Genomic DNA, 14,974 nt, shown 5'->3' on the forward strand with positions numbered 1-14,974 from the left:
ACTGGCCCATCTCAATGCAGATCTGGCGGCTAGGTTTTGCGTCGCGGGAGGAGAGCAGAGGAGGGGGTCGCGCAAGGGGAGGGAGGAGCGGGTCGCGCGAGGGCAGGGGAGGGTAGTCATTCGAGCAAAGTGGGGCGGGGGGAGATTTCGCTCGTGTGCGGGCTCAGCCTCACTCGACTGAGATGGCATACTTTTATTTTTTGAGATCTGTTTCATGAAATGTGGTTTATAGAAAGTCGTATGTCTAAGATTACACCTCAAGAAATACACCGTAACAGGCATAGTACTACAAATGAAGAGTCTAACTTGGTCAATGCCCACACATTAATTAATTATCATTGTTTCTTCTTTAGACACACAACTGTGGATGAACCAAAGTGGACTCAAGTAACACAGTTTTCTGATAAAACTAAAACAAGCATTTCAAATTCTCTAAAATCTAACCTTTTTTTTTCTCTCTAAAATCAAGCATGCGTTTATTTGATGGGTATAATGATTCGTTATTCAAGTTCAACGGAATCGTTACGATGTCATGTGGTTGAAGGAACCACACATGCCTTCCAACATCTAAAGACAAAAGCAAATTTAGCTAAGCTACCAGCCTCAAAGTTTCGAGACCTTTTCTCTAAAATCGAGCATGCAAGCTTTGTTCAATCCGCACAGTTTTTTTTTTTTGAGGCAAGTTCGATCAGCACAGATGGGCTGAACGAATGGCCGTGCTTCAATCCCCCACAAGCCTGAAAAAGGCATGACCCACTCAGCCCACTATAAGCCCGAAAAAGCCCAAGCTCCAAAGCCCAGGTACGACCCACTACGCCTCCCTGCTGCGATACTAGCGGAGCCACGGCGGCGACGACGGCGCGAGCGACCAAAGCTAAACCTTCCCCAACCCCTCCCCGCCGCCGCCGCCGCCGCAGCCATGTCCCAGAAGAAGTCCCGCGGCGGGGCCGCCGCCGGGGACGACGCCGACGAGCTCTCGCGCTCGCCCCTCCAGGCGGTCCTCCTCGCCGACAGCTTCACGCTCAAGTTCCGCCCCATCACGCTCGAGCGCCCCAAGGTACCGCGTCCCCCCTCCCCCCAAACCCTACCCCCCGGCGGCACCTGAATTGCGCTGTCCCCGCAGGTGCTGCTGCCGCTGGTGAACGTGCCGATGATCGACTACACGCTGTCCTGGCTGGAGACCTCGGGCGTGGAGGAGGTCTTCGTCTTCTGCTCCGCGCACGCGCAGCAGGTCAAGGAGCACCTGGAGGAGGCCGGCTGGACTGGGAAGCCCGCGGCCCGGGAGATGGCCGTCACGGCCGTCGAGTCGCACGACGCAATCAGCGCAGGCGACGCTCTCCGCGTCATGTATGGCCGTGGCGTTGTGAGTTTCTGATCTCCATCCTTCCTGTGGATTATGAAGGACTGCAGTATTGATTGTAGTGTCTGTTGCTGTTGCTGCTTAGCAATTTGTCTTGGCCGGTCGACTAGAACTGATAGTGAGCATATGTGAAACTGAAGTCTGGGGAAAATTTTGGGTTGTCATTCCAGTTCATTCAAGGAAGGAAAGTAGATTTAAATTGTATAACTTCATGCCATTCCAGGTCACTCCAGTGGCCTCCCATTTGGTACTGGTTGCCTCAATAGTGAGGACAAATAATTACAACCGGCAAGAGATTGTCATGGAAAAATGATGATATTAAATAATATTCAGAGCAAAACCTAGCATTCATTTTTCTGTCTGATGGCTATTACCCAAAAAAGTTGTTCAAGGTTTTCACTGTAACATCATACTGAACACATTAGTTCAGCTCAATGCCTCAATTTTGCTATTTTTCATGCACTTAGCTCTGTGATTGCTGTGCCTGCTTAGCAATAGTATCACGTGCCCTTTTTTTGTCCTAATAGCTGTCGCTTGTGCCTCAATTATCGTCACACATATATAACGCAGTCTTATTTTCTTGTTCTATTCTGATTTTTTCACACACTGACAGTGTGCCTGACATTTCGTTTACACTTTCAGTTGTTTCATCCATTTGTCTGTTCTATGTAGATAAATGGTGATTTTGTTCTCATCAGTGGTGATACAATCAGCAACATGAGCTTAAAAGATGCTCTCCAGGAACACAAGGACAGAAGGAAAAAGGATCCACTTGCTGTTATGACTATGATTATAAAGCATTCAAAACCTTCAATCCTAACGCACCAGACACGTTTGGGCAATGATGAAATTGTTATGGCGATAGCTCCTGAGACAAAGGAACTACTTTATTATGAGGATAAGGCAGATAACTCACACCTGTGTGTGACAATTGATAAGGATATACTGGCCAATAATCCTACTCTCCAGTTGCATAATAACATGGAGGTCTGCCTTCAAACTTGTTAATTAAACAACGGATATATGATTTTTTTCCAAGCTCATTTTTTGCTATATTATTAAGGCCATGATTCTCCAGAACTTCAAATCTTGTTTTATTGATCTTAGTAAATTCCCCCTTTTGCTGACAGGATTGCTATATTGATATCTGCTCGCCAGAAGTCCTTAGTCTTTTCACCGATAACTTTGACTATCAACATCTCCGACGTCATTTTGTAAAGGGTTTACTAGTTGACGATGTAAGTCCGTTCACCACCAGTTGACCTATGTAAGACAAGAAAACATGATGCTTATTTTTAGTGCAGTATCTTGAGTGCCATCTCTCTTATCATGTCTCTTTTGTAACAATCAAATGGCATGCCAATCCTTTCAGATTATGGGGTACAAAATCTATACTCATGAAATACGCTCCAGCTATGCTGCAAGAATAGATAATTTCAGGAGCTATGATGCGGTGAGCAAAGATATAATACAAAGACGGACATACCCTATGGTGCCTGATGTGTTATCTTTTGGTAACTGTCATGAAATGAAACTTCACCGCCAAGGAATTTACAAGGCATCAGGTATGCGTAGTTGCATACTGAAAAGAGCCACAAAGATTTATTTCTGTACCTTGTTTCGTTACTTGATTCATTCCTCAAAATCTAGATGAATTTATCAAATCAATATGTTCAATTTGGAATGAAGAAAGATATTAGTTCATAGTATCATCAAAATTCTTGGTTTAAGGTTCATGGGCTGTTTTAAACTGTGATTTTTGGGCATGAACTTTTACCTGTCATTTAGGTCTATAGGTATGTCATAGTTGATTCCTGTAATTATATAACAGCACCTTTACATATGAACTGTTCACATTCATCAAATCTTTTCCAGATGTTACATTGTCGCATTCTGCACAAATTGGTGCGAATTCTGTTATTGGCAATGCGACAAGTATTGGAGAGCAGTGCAAGATATCAAATTCGGTAATTGGGGAAGGTTGCAGTATTGGTAAAAACGTTCTCATTCACGGTTCCTATATATGGGATAATGTCATAATTGAAGATGGGTGCAAAGTGAGTAACTCCTTAGTCTGTGATGATGTTCATCTAAAGGCAGGGGCAATTGTTGAGCCTGGCTGCATATTGTCATTTAAGGTATGTTGCTATATATTACATCCCTATGCTATCCACTTCTCCTTTAGGAACAGGCTATAAACCAGTTGCAATTTTCTATTCAGCAGCATTGCAGATATTGATTAAATTCTTATTTGTACCATTTCAGATTAAAGTTGGAAAGAATGTTGTTGTCCCTGCCTATTCAAAAGTGTCACTACTTAACAAGCCTTCAAATGAAGATAGTGACGAGGAACTTGAGTATGCTGACACTAATTCTGGAATTACAGATAGTCCACGTAAGTCTGCATACCCTAAAATTTCTGTTCTTGATCATACATGCATTTTCAATTTATTCTTATGATGGATTGAATGTATCACTCATGATTTACTTAGAACACTGGCTTTCTATACTGCAGCCTTTTCCATCTCAAAGAGTAATGCCGACCACCCAACCATCATATGTGAAGATGATGACTTAGGGGCATCTGAGGTATTCTTCTATTCTTAGTTGGTGCAGTGATTTTTGTAATCCATGCTTGCGTTACTGTGGTTGTCAGGATTATATCCAGGCACCCTGGTGATACATTTGTCATGTCTTGATTTATAATCATTGTGGTTGCTGTCTATGATATTTGCTTAGACTGGTACCTCTGGCGTCCTTGGTTACATATGGGCAAGTGGTGATACTGGAATTCAGGACGAGTGGAGACAATCAATTGCTCCGATTCCTAAAGAAAAGCTTCAAGAGTTGCAGCATGCTGTATCTTTTGACGATGACGAAGGATCAGAAGAAGACTTGAACAACCGTCCATCTGAAGCAGACCGTGACAATGATTCTGAGATCAGTGTGGTTGAGGATGATGATTATACTAAGTTTGAGAAAGAAGTTAGTAGCATATACTTGGGATTCTCATACTCTTTTTGTCTTCACTTTGCTGATTGGTTTACCCTACTTAGGTCGAAGAGACGTTCCAGAGGGCACTTGATGGGGTTCATCAAGATAATTTGATACTAGAAATCAATGCGCTCAGGTATAAACTCTTTTCTGCACAACAGACATATTTGTGAATGCCTACTAAATGTAAACAACCATGACACATATAAGTCAAGCAGATGAAATTGCAGTTTTGCTGCAAAGGACATTTTGTTTTGTTAAAAAAATTAAAATATATTCCTACATATCAAGAATTCAAGATGAGATATAATCACTTCTTTTCATATGGAACACTGAAGTAGCTGGAAGTAATGTTCCATATACAATTTATTCTGCAGAAATATTGCAGCCATGCTTTTTTCACACCATGTAAAACCACAAACTGTTTTTGCTGGTAATGTTCATTAAGCATCTGAATTTGGATTAACACTCTGTTTCCCAAGCACTAGCTTTGCTTGTATAGAGTATGAAAGTTGTTTGCGGTGTCTTGTTCTAATTTTACGGCCTGTCGATAATTAACTAGTATCTTCGATTTCTGCCCAGATGATTTTCTTAGTTGTATAGAATGTTTGTTTAATCCTTCACATCACTGATAGAGTATGCCCCATTCTTTATTTTGTCTAGTTTTTATAGTCATAATGCTGATTGTGTTTGCAAATTTGTGCTTATTTTTCAGGTTATCTTATAGCCTTCAACACGCTGATTGTGCTGGAGCAGTTTTCTATTCGATCATGAGGGGTGCATTAGTCGCTGCACAATCTACTAACGGTATGATTTCTAGGGATATTTCGCAGTTTTATGAACCATGATGCATGTCAAATTGGGATAATGATTTGATCATTAGCTACAACATTTGGTCGTTTAACCGTAAGAGTAAAGAACCAGTTCACAGAGGAGCTTAGTGTGGTAAAGTCCATAGGATTTTGCATAAAGCATTACATTTCCTGTATTGCAATTTGCAAAGTCCAAACATGACAGTCCCAACTGTGGAACTTTGGGATGCGCTTTTTGATATGGGATGCTTTTTTCCTATAGCTGTTAGATCTCATGATGAAAGATAATAAAAGCTTATTTGTCCTGCTCCCCCTCTTTATATAGATAATCTTCTAAAGACAACTGCCGACGCACTTGCCAAGTGGAAGGATCTTTTACGCAATTACACCAAGACAGTTGATGAGGAGGTATGGCTCGAGGATATACTGGATAAATACCTTGAAGTCTGCATGAGTAACATCTGCTTGAAAATTCAAAAATACCATCAGGTTTATTGATTTTAAAATGGTATCGCGTCCAGTGTGTTCGTTGTCAGGTTTAGTCATGTCAGTTATCTTCCATATTGAGTCAGCATAGGTTCCTTTATCAGCTATTCGAGCATATGCAAATCATATAACTGAAGTAATCGTTTATATAATTATTTGACCTGATGACATGTTGATCTGCAGAATGTGCATATAGTATGGTGATTTTTGTTGAAGTGTATATATGGAATGCCTAGCCTTTTCCATCAGTTCAGACTTTTGGTTGCGTTGGCTAGTGCATGAAGCTTAACATGGTATCAGAGCTAAGGTCTTGAGTTCAAGTCCTGGCTTTCGCAATTTATTTAAAAATTGCTGCTGCCCCCCTGTCTCCACGTATGAGCCTCTTGAGCCATACCTCTGAGTCTATCCACACGTTGACTTTCCGCGTCACATGTGAGAGGGGGTGTTGAAGTGTATATGTGGATTGCCTAGCCCTTTCCATCAGTTCGGACTTTTGGTTGCGTTGGCTAGTGCATGAAGGTTAACAATTTTGAGATAGCTCACCGCTCTTGCCATGTGGTTGCATATAGTATGGTGGTTGTGGTGACTGCACTTCCAAATTGTTGTGTTGGTGCACGACAGACTCTTTGAAGGGCCTCTTCTGTGGTTGTCAAGTTTTAGGTCCAGTTTGAAAACAGGGTTTTCCCATGGATTTTTATGACTTATTGAGTTGTTTTTGTCTTTTGTATTTGACATGGGCTAAATGGATTATTTCGTGATGGTGATGCAGATGGAAATACTATTGAAGTTTGAGGAAATGTGCCAAGATATCACAAAAGAATTTTCTCCACTGTTTTCAAAGGTAAAAAACTATTCGATGTCAATTACAGATAAGTTCCGTGCCATTATTATTTTTGGATATACATATGTAGTTTCGTTTGCACTGCTGGGTAATGTACACTTTTTGAGAATTGATGATCCTGTTTTTGTTGGTTTTGTAATCTTGTATTGAACGCAGATCTTGCCTTACCTCTATGATAAGGACGTAGTCAGTGAAGATGCAATTTTGAGATGGGCGGAAGAAAAAGAAAATGCCGACGAGTCCGATAAAGTTTTCGTTAAACAGTCTGATGCTTTTATTAAGGTATATTCACTGTACTAAGCTGAGTTCTCCTTTTCCATTTCACGTAAGATTTACCTGGCCTGTTTATGTCTTCCTATTTCTGTAGTTTTTCATGATCACAAACCTCCCGTCAGAGGGAATTATTCAAACCGCGTGTCTTGTATTTATAATAATAGCTCCTGGCACGATGGTGGTTGTATTTGCGGCACTGGGTTTGTGCCATCTGTTGTGCGGGCAGAACAAAGTCTCAAACATGATTATGTCTCGTCAAAACTAAATCCCACTGAGATGGTTGCTTGTCTTGAGCATACTAACCTGTCACTCATTTTCCTTGGCAGTGGCTCAAGGAAGCTGAAGAGGAGGAAGACGAGGAGGACGAGGACGAAGAAGAAGAGTAGAATCAGAGAGGAGCGCAGCGATTTGCAGTTTGGGCGGTTTCCGACGGTGAGTTTGCGCCCGGGAAGTTTTGGAAGCTCGATTTGTTTGTATAACATAATTCCCAGTTTTGTTCCTAACCCAATCGGAGGGCAAAAGAAGAGAGGTGGGAGAGAAACATTTGCCCGCGCGCAACACATGGACCCGCAGTTGAGTGTAGATATGTTTACATAACTCTCCTCTCTCCATGCGTGCTTGCTTGGCTGATGCTTCCATGAGAGAAAGTCTTGCCGTTTTACTTACCGTCCATCCATGTGTTTCCCCTTTGCACCCAGCCAGCCAGCACTGGCTCGCGCAGGCAGGCAGGCAAAATCTTCGGCAAAGGCTTCACTAAGATATGGATTCTCCTTTTAATCTTTTCGCCGGGGAGACGGATGGATGGATGGATTGTGCGTGTAGTGGGGGAGGAAAGGAAAGCAGCGGAAGCCGGGTGAGGGGGAGTGTGAGTCTCCTGGCGCAAAAAGGGGGCAAAGGGATCATGTGGGTTGCGTAGATCCGCCACTAATCTTACCTCAAAAGGTCCACGGTTTGTGTTAAAGCACGCTGTTTTTTCCCTTTCTTTGCTCGTAAAGGCTCTCGGCCTATCCTGCTTTGTCTCGGCCAACTGAACGGCCCGAAGCAAAACGAGGAAAAACGTCCTTGTGGCCCCAAGGGCAAGGGGGAAAGGAAAGCCCCTCTTCCGGGAACGGATGAGCAGGGACTGCGCTAAGCAAACCCTCTGCACATTGCTCTCCTCTGTCTTCTGCATGTGCACTCCTAATTTTATCCAGTTCCTTTATGCTCCCTCAGTTCCTAAACATAGGACTTTTTAGAGATTTCAATATGGATTATTACATACAGATCAAAATGAGTGAATTTTACACTATGTGAATATACATCCGTGTGTAGTCTGTATTAAAATCTCTAAAAAGTCTTACATTTAGAATTGGAGGGAGCGTGTTTTTTATATATAAATTTTTAAGTGGACATGCTGCTTAGGTTTTGAGATGGTTACTTTGATGGCGAGAAGCTTCCGACAGTGCCCGTACGTCTCTGTTAGGCTCGTCTCGCCACCTAACGTATAACATGACTTGACCATGTTTATTCGCGAATCAGGGTGGGCGTCAGCTTGATAGCATTGCTGACTGGACGGCATTGACCTTTCCCCTGGCACGTAAAACCGAGCATACCAGGAAAAAGAAGACATTTTTCACTTTGATTCAATAGCACGTGCTATAAAACCACCCAGAATGTTCCCGACTTGTAAAATACTTGCAAGGATGTGACATTTGGCACTGCAATTTTTCATTTAAAATAGTGATTATTAGTGTCTCGCACAGACTTCATTTTATTTTAGGAGAAATCTAACCACCAGTCGGCTGGTAGTTTGCAACAGGCGCGTATGACTCGTCAGTCGCACGATCCGCATCTAATGATCCACGTTCTACCTCGCGCACTGGATAGATCGCTAGCTACTTTTTCTTTTCTGTTGGCTGATTGCTATACCCGAGGAAGAAAAATAAAGCGGCCGATGGGGATCAAACCCAGAATGCACAGCCTCTGCACGCTCTGTTCGACCAACGAGCTACAGCATGTTAGTGGTTCAAGTTGAAAAACATAAGAACTGAACCTTTTAAATCTCGTAGCATCAAAATAAAAGCTGTGTTAATTCTTGATTTTTTTTTGCTGGGAGCTGGAGTCAAACTTCAGGCTCAAGAATTGTGACGAGGGACATGAACCACATGGACTAAGCTGCTTGTTGTGATAAATTGTTGCGTGGTGGTACTTGTGCCAATTCGTAAAGCTCGACTAATGTTGTTTGTCTTGATTTTATGCATGTTTCCAGTTGAGTTAACTAGTTCGACAAAATGAAATCGTAATTTGCTGGGTCGGACGAGATTTTGCTCCAAATTTAGTGGTTCTTTCCATCTCCCGAGCATGGTAATATACGCAGTGCTTAGCTGGTAACTTAATTAGCTGAAACATGGTAACTTTTTGAGCCTGCTATTTTTTTTTTGAAAACACCTCCGGTAACTCATGTGTAAATAACTTGGTATATACGTATAGCAGACCTGATAACTTATTGAGCCTAGACGCGATAACTTTCTTGACCCGGGAAAAAAGTTCTTAAAAAGTATACATCCGGTAATTTATCGAATACCGTTGTAATTGTGACCCCAGATATTTATTTTGCTCTAAATATACTCTCAATAACTCAGTACATACGAACGCCATGTTAACTTTGGAAAGTATGGAGAAATAGTTGATGAAATATAACCCCCCTATATGTTTTCTGTGAATAGCGGTAACTCACACATCACAGACCTGATAACTTATGTACCCCGTTCCTGCTAACTTTACCGACCCCCCCCCCCCCCCCCCCCCCGCGTAACTTTCGTGTGAACAAGTAACTCACATTTCATAGACCTGATAGCTTGTGTGCCCCGATCCTAGATACGTTGTCTATAATTTCAGCAAATAACATGATAACTCAAACATTGCGGACCCGATTACTTATGTACCCCCGGTCCTGATGACTTGGTCGGTGAGGGTGGGGGTGGGGCAAGTCGCTGAAACATGCCACGGTAAATTATGTGCAAATAACATGATAACTCATACATGGTACACCTGATAACTTATGTACCCGATCCTGGTAAATGTGGCGACTGTGACGAGGGGTGGGGGGGGGGGACCCGGTAATTTCTATGTAAATAGCATGGTAATAGAGACATACAAAGTTCATAACTTCCATAGAAATGCCACTGTAATTTTTGACCAGATTTTTTTGTTGAAAAACATACACCCGGTAATTTCTGTGTAAAAAACATGATAATGTATACATCGCAGACATGATAACTAATATCTTACGTTTTAAACACAACGGTATCTTTCATCCAAGGGGGGGAAGTTTTTGAAACATTTTCACCAGTAATTTCTGTGTTAAATTACCATACTTCCCCATGCTTTAACCTTCTCGTACTGTAGTTACCAGCCTTATCACGGTATAGTTATTATGTTGCTCATACCATAGTTATCATGCTGGTCATGCCAAAGTTACCAAGCCAAACTTTTTTTCTTCTGATATGACAGAAATAAGAAAGGTTTAAATAACGTTGTTTATCTACAATAGACAATAACAACATGTGGCTTAGTTGGTTATTAGGCTCAACAGCTATTGCATAGACTTGGGTTTGAATCCTCTTTCAAGCACCTTTATTTTCTTTTCATATTATGCAGCGAAAAACCAGAAAAAAACACCAGCGATTTACTACGGTTTTTGAGAGAAGGAAAAAAAATCAGTGAAAAGCGAGCGTGAGAAGATAGCGCACCTATCGCTAACTATCGGGAGAAGTGGATCGGACTCGTGCGGATCTGTTGCTAACCACCAGTCGACTGGTGGTTAGCACAGTCCTTTATTTTATCATCATAAATTATCACTACTACTTCCATCCCAGAATGCAAGTACATTTTTTTTTGCGAAATATCCATCTAGTATATACATAGCGGGTAGTACACAGTAGTACACACAAACATGTAAAGTAAAGAAATTATACTGAAGTCCCTGTGGGCTGATCTTCCACTCGAACGCGAGAGCCAACCTAATATTGTTGATCGCGGTGGGAAGTCATCAAGGCCATGATCCTGTCCGACCATCGCCTCGATGAAGAAGCCGTCGCAACCGAAAGAGCAACATGTCCAAGAGCCTGACCCCTCAATAACCAATAAATCTCCAGTCCTCATGCCCACACCAGTGGATGCATCAGCTTAGCGGAGATGTGGTCGAAGGATTCCGAAGTGTGGGAAGTCGCCACCATCACCACGCCGACAAATCCTACAAACCCTAGTCTCACAGTCCAAAAGGACGACAGAGATCTACGCCGTGAATCATCCACAAACAACACCAACGAGATGTGAAGGCTCTAGAAAAAAATGTCTGATTTGTTTTACTTTCTTGTCAAACTTATTGTAAGTTTGGTCAGGCTTTTAAAAGATCCACCTAAAGCCAGAAAAGACATGACTTACATTTTGATGAAAGCGGGAGTAGTGTTTCGCGCGGAGACAAAATGTGGATGCAAATTGATGTTCAAATTGTGGATGCAAATCGATATTTTAACATCAATTCGGTCCGGCCGCAAGTTCGCATGTGTCTCTCGCGAGGCCAAGGAAGACTAGGGTTTCTTGCCTCCTGCTGGGGGCGTACCTTGTCCCCTGTGGCCTTAGGCTACGGAGGCGTGGTGGATCTCAGTCCTTGCTGGCGGGAGGGCTCTTTCTTCGTCTTCAGATGTCTTTTGTGTCTGTTTAGGGCTTGTGTCTTACTCAGAAAGACGAGGCGGTGGCGGCTCCCTGAAGATGGAATAAAGTTCTTCCTGCCTAGCCTCCGTCCCGATGGCGTGACTAGTATCAGCGGAGGGTGTGTGGAGGTGTGCTTTTAGGTGGATCTCACGGGATTCAGTCGATGGTTGTCTTTGGTCGATCCGCTCGGATTCGATCTTATGTTCGTGTGTCTTCAGGTTGGATCATTCCGATCTATGCTTATCTTCAATGATGACGGTTGCTGTTATGGCGTAAAATTTGTACAAAATGTCGACTAGTTTGTGTGCGTGGACAATTTAGAGGCATTTGCTCTAATCCGAAGCATAAACAAAAGACAGGGGTAGCGCTGGTCCTATGGGTCTTAACATGACAACTCTCCGCCTGCTTAGTACAACAAGTTTTGCCCGGCTCTAGCGAGGAAGGGGTGATGACGGCGACGCCCCTTCGGCTCGCTTAGTGCCTATAGTCGTCGCCAGGTGGTCTACGAATCTGAATGTAATTTATATTATTGCTGGTGCTTGTTGTACTGCCATAATTGATGATGAATAGATTGAAAATTTCCCCGCAATTTTTTTTCCGCCTCCACAATACTCCTTCCTGAAGTTCTCAAGGTTTTACGAGTTCCACGCAAATCAAAAGAGCTGTCTCCAGGTGAGAGTATGCACTACGCCGCGCGCGCGTGGCGTTGGGTGACGTTTGATAGTGGCTGCATGCATGGGTGCAAGATCGATCGTGCTAGCGTAGCGATAAGCCGTGTCACCAGCCTGTCGACCAGAAAGCCTTGGGGGGCCCGACGGAGTACGTGCGGGGCACACCGCACCGGATCTCCCGCTGGAACACCACCACCCCCCCTTTAAGTTTTAACAAACCCACATCCGAGTCAGCAAAGCTCCCTAGCCACCATAGCTAAGCTAACCTCCGACCGAGCTCGAGCCACTCGCTGTGCCGGCCCGTGACCGTGAGCCTTAGCCCTTAAGCTTCTCTCTCCACCCTCCCTCCCCGGCACGACTATATAACGCCACCCGCCGCGCGCCGCCATTTCCCAATCCATCCATCGAATCCACGTGCTGCTCTATCGCGTCGTACGTCAGCTGAGGAAGCTTCTGTGGGCCAGCTTTGCGGTTGCATACTTGCGTATATGGACTGTGCGGCGGCGGCGGCGGCGATCTACCGGCTGCCGGAGGAGTGCGTGGCGCACGCGATCGCGATGACTACGCCGGGGGACGCGCTCAGCTCCTCCGCCGTGTCCCCGGCGTTCCGGGCCGCGGCCGACTCCGACGCCGTCTGGGACCGCTTCCTGCCGCGCGACCACGCCGACGTGCTCGCCCGCGCCGACGACGCCGGTGACCACCGCGAGTGCTCCATGTCCAACAAGGAGCTCTTCACGCGGCTCTGCAGCCGCCCGGTCCTCGACGGCGCCACCATGGTAACTTACTGATTAATTAAACGGCTCGCATTGTGGATGACAGATTAGTAAAGCTGCTAGCTAGTTGCTGATCGATCCATATTGGCATGGGGCGCACGTGCAGAGCTTCGGGCTGGACAGGCGGAGCGGCGCCAAATGCTGGATGCTGTCGGCCAGGGCACTGAGCATCGTGTGGGGCGACGACCCCTCCTGCTGGACATGGACTGCCGACCTCCCCGGATCACGGTACGAAGTACGAACGTGCAAATAGCTGCATTGCTTCTTGCTGTGTACGTACTTGTGTTCATGTACGTACGTGGCATATATACAAAATATGTACAGTACACACCAGAGGTTATCGCTTTCTACAAATGCGTTGAAAACATAGAAGATAGAGTATAAAATTCCACGGGAATAGATGCAAGAGCCCACGTTAGTCGAAAGTTACTTGGCTCCTAAGTACCGCGTCGATCGGGTGCCGCTACCAACCAGGCAAATAAAATAAGGAATCACTTATATAGTTTATCACACGCATGCAAGTGTGTTTTTGTTGACCGAATAAAACCTAAGAGTGAACAATTCTTTTCACGCCTTATAACGTGCTCTGAGCCTCTGACGCGTGCCCTGTCTTCTTGTTCTGTTCAGACACGGCATCCTCTTATGACACTGCCTTGTTACACACGTGTCGACACGTACCAGCTTGCATGCATGCACGTACTCCTACCTGCATGCATGTTCGTTCCTACGTGTTCATGCTAATGAATATTGAATTATTGATTGGTACACGTATCTGATCATGTCCGATCCCTTCCTGTATTTCTAGGTTTCCTGAGGTGGCCGAGCTTGTGGACGTGTGCTGGCTAGAGATCACCGGGAAGCTGCAGCTCTCCCTGCTCACCCCACGGACCACCTACGCCGCCTACCTCGTCTACGCCATCGCCGACGACTCCTACGGCCTCGAGTGTAACATCGGCATCCTGCCGCCCAAGGCCACGGTCACCGTCGTCGTCTCCGGGAACAGTACCAAGCCGACGTCAACCGCGACGTCCACGTCGACGGAGAACACTATCTGCCTGCAGCACATGCAGGGGGAGGAGGAGACGACGATGCACCGGCGGAGGCAGGAGTACGTGCGGCCACGGAACAACTACGGGTGGAAGCTGGTCAGGGAGGCCGACATGGACATCAGGTGCCCGCGACGAAGAGGGGACGACGGGTGGACGGAGGTCGAGCTGGGCGAGTTCGCCGTGGCCGGCGAGGAGGACGGGGTGGTCGAGGTGAGCCTCAAGGAGGTGGAGTGCCGGCGGTGGAAGAGAGGGCTCATCGTGCAGGGCATCGAGATAAGGCCCAAGCACACGAACTAATTAATTAACCGATTGGTTTGCTTCGGGGAAAAATTGCGTGCGGATTCTAGAGCAAAGGATATATTAGTGCAGGAACTAATGCTGAAAATGATCAACGGATCATAAGTCCGTCTTTTACTAGGTTGTTGCATGCATGGGCAGACCACGAGCGTATGCATGCATGCAATAAGCATATTTGTATGTGTCCCGGCCGGATTAAGGGAGGCACATGCATGTGGACAGGTGTTGATGCATGGGCCCGGGGCTGTAGAGTTGTTGTCGCCCCCTGCAAAATTTATGCAGTTCATCCTTTTGTTGATCATTGAACAAATTATTTAGAAATGGTTCACGTATTGATATGGTATATATTGCTCTCGTCCAACGAACCTTTTTTCTCTCTCTTCCATACGAAACAGGCTCTTGCCCCGTTTTATAGATACAATACATATCCAAGTACACGACCGACCTATACAAATTAGTGGAGTAAGTCCTCTCACAAATTAATTCATTGGATAGCCAGACAATGAAAATCACATTGAAAAACGTCAAAGATGAAAACCAAAAAACGACTACAATGCTGAAAAATAGCACAGGAGGGCCTCAGAAACATCAAGATACGCACTAGGACACATAAGCTCCACGATAAGGCCCTCAGGAAGGAAAACGGTGCAAAGTGTCGCGACAGTCAAGTCCGAGGTGGACACGGGTTTTCAGCCGGAGCCCCTGGCACAAAGAGAAGAACCA

General features: G+C 44.9%; 2 protein-coding genes across 2 annotated transcripts; both read left to right on the forward strand.

The window, feature by feature from the left end:
* The first annotated feature begins 813 nt into the window (after positions 1 to 813).
* Positions 814 to 7,363, forward strand: LOC123139590 (translation initiation factor eIF-2B subunit epsilon). Its single transcript, XM_044559353.1, has 15 exons — positions 814 to 1,057; positions 1,124 to 1,363; positions 2,033 to 2,347; positions 2,491 to 2,598; positions 2,733 to 2,925; positions 3,236 to 3,498; positions 3,626 to 3,755; positions 3,876 to 3,949; positions 4,100 to 4,345; positions 4,417 to 4,490; positions 5,070 to 5,161; positions 5,492 to 5,574; positions 6,422 to 6,493; positions 6,650 to 6,775; positions 7,093 to 7,363. Exons 1-15 carry the CDS (start codon positions 920 to 922, stop codon positions 7,150 to 7,152), a joined length of 2,214 nt encoding a protein of 737 aa, XP_044415288.1. The 5' UTR covers positions 814 to 919; the 3' UTR covers positions 7,153 to 7,363.
* A 5,178-nt stretch (positions 7,364 to 12,541) lies between these two features.
* On the forward strand, positions 12,542 to 14,594 carry LOC123134988 (putative F-box protein PP2-B12). The gene is made up of 3 exons (XM_044554125.1): positions 12,542 to 12,908; positions 13,012 to 13,133; positions 13,711 to 14,594. Exons 1-3 carry the CDS (start codon positions 12,621 to 12,623, stop codon positions 14,249 to 14,251), a joined length of 951 nt encoding a protein of 316 aa, XP_044410060.1. The 5' UTR covers positions 12,542 to 12,620; the 3' UTR covers positions 14,252 to 14,594.
* Positions 14,595 to 14,974: the final 380 nt, after the last annotated feature.

Source organism: Triticum aestivum, chromosome 6B (assembly GCF_018294505.1).
Source record: "Triticum aestivum cultivar Chinese Spring chromosome 6B, IWGSC CS RefSeq v2.1, whole genome shotgun sequence".
In the NCBI taxonomy this organism is placed as follows: domain Eukaryota; kingdom Viridiplantae; phylum Streptophyta; class Magnoliopsida; order Poales; family Poaceae; genus Triticum; species Triticum aestivum.

Bases quoted from the DNA above. Each gene is read 5' to 3' on its own strand.
- LOC123139590 (XM_044559353.1), top strand. From the start codon at position 920: ATGTCCCAGAAGAAGTCCCGCGGCGGGGCCGCCGCCGGGGACGACGCC. The intron at 1,058-1,123 runs GTACCGCGTCCC...CTGTCCCCGCAG, and splicing joins TCACGCTCGAGCGCCCCAAG to GTGCTGCTGCCGCTGGTGAA. The intron at 3,499-3,625 runs GTATGTTGCTAT...GTACCATTTCAG, and splicing joins GCTGCATATTGTCATTTAAG to ATTAAAGTTGGAAAGAATGT.
- LOC123134988 (XM_044554125.1), top strand. From the start codon at position 12,621: ATGGACTGTGCGGCGGCGGCGGCGGCGATCTACCGGCTGCCGGAGGAG. The intron at 12,909-13,011 runs GTAACTTACTGA...GCGCACGTGCAG, and splicing joins TCCTCGACGGCGCCACCATG to AGCTTCGGGCTGGACAGGCG. The intron at 13,134-13,710 runs GTACGAAGTACG...CTGTATTTCTAG, and splicing joins GCCGACCTCCCCGGATCACG to GTTTCCTGAGGTGGCCGAGC.